Source organism: Chiloscyllium plagiosum, chromosome 15, assembly GCF_004010195.1.
Source record: "Chiloscyllium plagiosum isolate BGI_BamShark_2017 chromosome 15, ASM401019v2, whole genome shotgun sequence".
Classification (NCBI taxonomy): Eukaryota; Metazoa; Chordata; class Chondrichthyes; order Orectolobiformes; family Hemiscylliidae; genus Chiloscyllium; species Chiloscyllium plagiosum.
Window position 1 is genome coordinate 64,881,118 of NC_057724.1, and position 5,558 is coordinate 64,886,675.

At 46.0% G+C, this 5,558-nt stretch overlaps 1 protein-coding gene across 5 annotated transcripts in view; it reads right to left on the reverse strand.

Annotated features, from left to right (window-relative positions):
- ophn1 (oligophrenin 1) overlaps window positions 1–5,162 on the reverse strand; it is a 202,129-nt gene extending 196,967 nt beyond the window's left edge. For all 5 annotated transcript variants that reach the window (XR_006313821.1, XR_006313820.1, XM_043705052.1 and 2 more), the window contains exon 1: window positions 4,553–5,162. Coding sequence is in view for 3 of the 5 variants with exons in the window: in XM_043705052.1 (XP_043560987.1) it covers window positions 4,553–4,706 (154 nt within the window). In the remaining 2 variants the exon portion in view is untranslated. The remainder of the gene's footprint in view (window positions 1–4,552) is intronic.
- Between the last annotated feature and the right edge of the window lie 396 nt (window positions 5,163–5,558).

Consider the following 5,558-nt stretch of genomic DNA (forward strand, 5'->3'; position numbering starts at 1 on the left):
ATAGGATAAATAGGCAAAGTCTTTTCCCTGGGGTCAGGGAGTCCAGAACTAGAGGGCATAGGTTTAGGGTGAGATGGGGTAAAGATATAAATGAGACCTAAGGGGCAACTTTTTCACGCAGAGGGTGGTACATGTATGGAATGAGCTGCCAGAGGATGTGGTGGAGGCTGGTACAATTGCAACAGTTAAGAGGCATTTGGATGGGTATATAAATAGGTAGGGTTTGGAGGGACATGGGACAGGTGCTGGCAGGTGGGACTAGATTGGGTTGGGATATCTGGCCGGCATGGATGGGTTGGACTGAAGGGTCTGTTTCCATGCTGTGCATCTCTCTGACTCTAAACTTGATTGAGTTTTTTTGAAGAAATAAAAAAAGAGAATTGCTGAGGGCAGAGCAGTAGACGTGATCGATATGGACTTCAGTAAAGCGTTTGACAAGGCTCCCCATGGGAGACTGATTAGCAAGGTTAGATCTCATGGAATACATGAAGAACTAGCCATGTTCTGGATACTGAACTGGTTCGAAGGTCGAAGACAGAGGGTGGTGGTGGTGGGTTGCTTTTCAGATTGGAGGCCTCTGACCAACGGAGTGCCACAAGGATCGGTGAGGGGTCCACTACTTTTTGTCATTTATATCGTCAATTTGGATGTGAACATAGGAGGTATAGTTAGTAAGTTTGCAGTCCCACCAAAATTAGAGGTGTAGTGGACAGCGAAGAAGATTACCTCAGATTACAACAGGATCTTGATCAGGTGGGCCAATGGGCTGAGAAGTGGCAGATGAAGTTTAATTCAGATAAATGCGAGGTGCTGCATTCTGGAAAAGCAAATCAGAGCAGGATGTATACACTTAATGGTAAGGTCCTAGAGAGTGTTGCTGAACAAAGACCATGGAGTGCAGGTTCATAGCTCCTTGAAAGTGGAGTCACAGGTGGATAGAATAGTGAAGGTGATGTTTGGTTTGCTTTCCTTTATTGGTCAGAGTATTGAGTACAGGAGTTGGGAGGCATGTTGCGGCTGTACAGGACATTGGTTAGGCCACCATTGGAATATTGCGTGCAATTCTGGTCTCCTTCCTATCGGAAAGATGTTGTGAAACTTGAAAGGGTTCAGAAAAGATTTACAAGGATGTTGCCAGGGTTGGAGGATCTGAGCTATAGGGAGAGGCTGAAAATGCTGGGGCTATTTTCCCTGAAGCATCAGAAGCTGAGGGATGACCTTAGAGGTTTATAAAATCATGAGGGGCATGGATAGGATAAATAGACAAGGTATTTTCCCTGCGGAGGCGGGGGGGGGGGGGGGGGGGCGTGGGCAGGGGATGGAGTTCAGAACTAGAGGGCGTAGGTTTAAGGTGAAAGGAGAGAGAGATACAAAAGGGACTTCAGGAGCAACCTTTTCAGGCAGAGGGTGTTACGAGTACGGAATGAGCTGCCAGAGGAAATGGTGGAGGCTGGTACAATTACAGCATTTAAAAGGCAGCTGGAAGGTATCTGAATACGAAGGGCTTGGAGGGATATGGGCCAAGTGCTGGCAAATGGGACTAGATTAGGTTAGGGTATCTGGTCGGCGTGAATAAGTTGGATGCAAGGGTCTGATTTCATGTTGTACATCTCTATGACTCTATATAGACAGCTGGGATCAAACAAATTCCTTGAGGAATATACACTTGAGAAGAAATCCAGGAGGACAAAAAAGGGACATGAGATAGCTTTGGCAGATAGACTAAGGAGAATCTAAAGATTCTACGAGTATTTAGGGGCAAAATTATAACTAAGGACAGAATAGGCCCTTTAAAGATCAATGAAGCCACCTACGTGTGGAACCTCAGGGGATTGGTGAGATCCTTAAATATTTTGTGTCAGTTTTTACTCTGAAGAAAGACATGGAAACTAAGAACTCAGAAAAATAGTGACATCTTGAAAAAAGTCCATGTAACAAAAGTGGACGTGTTTCAGACAAAGGTAGATACATCCCTGGGGCCTGATCAAGTATTTACCAGGACATCGTGGAAAGCTAAGGAAGAAATTGCAGGGCTACTAGCAGAGATATCTGTGTAATCGACAGCCACAGATGGGCTGCCACAAGACTGGAGGGTGGCTAATGTTGTGCTATTATTTAAGAAAGGCTGCAAGAAAAGCCAGGGACCTACAGACTGATAAGCCAGACAATCGTGGGTAATTTGCTGGAGGGGATTCTGAGGGTTAGGATTTACATGCATTTGGAAAGGCAAGGACTGATTAGGGAAAGTCAGCATAGTTTTATGAGTGGAAAATCATGTCTCACAAACTTGATTGAGTTTTTTGAAGAGGTAACCAAGAAGATAGGTGAATGCAGAGCAATAGACATTGTCTACATGGACTTCAGCAAGTCCTTTGACAGGGTTAGTAAGGTTAGATTACATGGGATCCAGGACAGTGAGCCAATTGGATACAAAATTGGCTTGAAGGTGGGAGACAGACTGTGGTGGTAGAGGATTATTGTTCAGACTGGAGACCTGCCACCAGTTGTGCGCTATAAGGATCAGTGCTGGGATCCACAGTTGTTCATTTATATTCACAACCAATTCATTTCTATAAAAGGTATGGTTAGCAAGTTTGTGGATGACACCAAAATTGGTGGTATAGTGGACAGTGAAAGGTGGTTATTTAAGAGTACAACAGGATCTTTATCAGCTGGGTCAATGGGTTAAGGAATGGCAAGTGGAACTTAATTTAGATAAATGCGAGGTGTTGCATTTTGATAAGACAAGTGAAGGCAGGACTTACACAATTAATAGTAGGGCCCTGTGCAGTGGTGTTGAACAGAGAGATCTAGGGGTGCAGGTACAGAGTTCTTTGAAAGTAGTGTCACAGGTAGACAGAGTGAAGGAGGTAGTGCTTGGCATGCTTGCCTGCATCGGTCAGAGCACTGAGTACAGGAGTTAGGCTGTCATGTTATGACTGTACAGGACATTGGTAAGGCCACATTTGAAGTATTGTATACAATTCTGGTTGCTCTGCTATAGAAAGGATGCTGTTAACCTGGAACAGGTGCAGACAAGATTTACAATGATGTTACTGGAGGGTTGGCATTATAGGGAGAGGCTAGGACGTTTTTCCTTGGAGTGTAGGAGGCTGAGGGGTGAACTTATATACAGGTACATGGATAAGGTGAATAGTCAAGGTCTTTTCACAAGAATGGGGGAATTCAAAATTAGAGGACGTAGATTGAAGGGGAGAGTGGAAAGATTTACCTTGGATCTGAGCAACTTTTTCCACAGAGGGTAGTGCACGTGTGGAATGAGCTGCAGATAATGGGAGTGATGGGTGGGGGTGGGGGCAGCAGGATGGTAAAGACAGACCTGATTGGTCAATGAGAGGAATGAATCTGGTTGGTGGCTGGGAGGAGTGGAAGGGACTGGGATGTGAGGCTATTTGAAGGAGGGTTACACCCAAAACATCAACTTCTCCACCTCCTGATGCTGCTTGGCTTGCTGTGTACTTCCAACCTCCTGACTGTCTATTTTAGATTCCTGCATCTGTGGTTTTGTTTTGTCTCTAACCGTGGACAAGTTGGGCTGAAGTTTCTGTTTCTGTGCTGTACGAATGCAGAAATATGACTCTACAAAAGTAATTTTCTAATTCTCTTCCTGGTGTTGAAAAATCATTGAATTTCCACTGGCCTTAAACTCTGAAGAAAGCTGAATTTCTCCAAGTATAACCTCAGTTGCACCCACTTAGCCCCATTTACTTTGGCCTTGCCATTAGTTACCTAAGCACTGCAATTCACTCCTTAAAAGGTACTATGTAACTGTTACATAAAATGAAAATTGGAGGGCTCTTCTGGTGCATTGGTAGAGTCCTGACATTCTAAGCCAGAAGACACTGGTTCCCACATGTTCCAGTATTTAATACCATGGATGGATAGGTTGATTGCAAAATATATTTTAAAAATTATGGTCAAAGAGAATAATTTGGATTTTACCAAGTGTTTTTTTTTGGGGGGGTGGGGAGGAGAGAATTTGATCACATTGTCCCAGACTGCAGGCTAACTTAATTAGTTGCATGATGTTATTTGTTGAGTTCCAACATCTCAAGGTCTCTGCTCCATCCCATCTGCCCACTGTGTGGTGGCACAGATAGATTTGCTTTGTAGCAACAGGAAGAGGGTTATTCGGCTAAAGACAGGGAGCCATTCGAGGGGTTGTGGTGTGCCCCTGCTCTATGCCAGACCAGCAGCCCCGCGCTCTCACGCAGGACCTGTCACAGCAGGAGAATGCAGAAAGCATTCGGTCCCCCCCTCCTGCCAGCGGATGTTCCATCTCCTACACAGAGCAGGCTGGCTCCAGCTCCATCTCGGGCAAGGCTTTTCTTGTGCAAATTCCCGACTGAAAATGATCGCAAGCCATAAGACCCACTCCACCCACACGGTGTTTGTAGAAGGTTTGATGCCGTGTCCCACCCTTTTCTCCACTATCACCCTCGTTTGAAATGAAGTCGGCTGCGATCGCTTTCCCCCCCCCCCCCTCCTTCCTCCCTTCCTCCCTTGCATGTGCCTGTCGTAAAACACTCACTTTTGATGGCGTTGATGAGCGAGGTGCCATCCCTGATGACTTCCTTGATGAATTTGTTCGTCCTCTCCAGCTCCTGCTCGTAAGATTTGAGCCGCTCCCTGAAATCCGGACTGTCCAGGGAGCAATCACTGAACTCCAGCGGAGGGTGGCCCATGTTGGATTCGGAATCTTACACCCACTCCTTTCCTCGGTATTCTCCTTTCCAATCCACAGCTCCTCGGCTTTAACAGCCTTGTCTTAGGTTTAACGCTCAGTCCTGTCTTTTCTTGGGGTGTGCGATTACAGCTGAGTTTGTCACCGCTGATCAGCTGTTAGCGGGGCCAATGGAAACAATGGTTGTGGTTTAATTGTTTCTCAATGTTACCAAATGTATCCTTGCTGTTTCAAGGCTGTCTCTTCCTCTGGGCGCCGGGCGCTGTAAGGGCAGCAAGCAGATGTATTTGCAGCCCTCGCCAGGTTGCCCCCTTCCCCTACCAACCACCCTCTGTCTCTATGTTGTGCTGCAGCAGCTCATCCCTAGGATATCACACCCACAAACGGATCGCATCACCTCCCGGGACACCCTGCAGTTTGTAGCGCTCCCGTCAGCGTCATAGCCAGAAGGGAGGAGCGGAGAGAGGAAAGGGAGGGGAGAGAGGTTGGAACTTTTAACACATACCGCACTGAGGCTTGTGATAGCTCGAACACAGAGCTTCTCTCAATCGCTTCAATTTGCAACTTAAGGCAGCTTCGACCTATGACAAAAAAGGGAGCGTTGTTTGGGGTCACGTTAATTTTCTACTTTATTCGTCGCTTGAAATTCAAATAAAACTGGAGAAACCAACATGTGAGAGATTAAGTAAAAGGTTCGAAATTGGTAAACAGTGAGTGTGTCGAGTGCAGGGGAGTCCCATCCTGGATAAGCTCGTTCACAGCAAAGGGGTGACTTTACTTATTAGTATTGCTTACTTTGCTTCATGTTGCTTACTAGTATTGGCGAAGTTAGCGTTTTAGACTTTTGGGCACA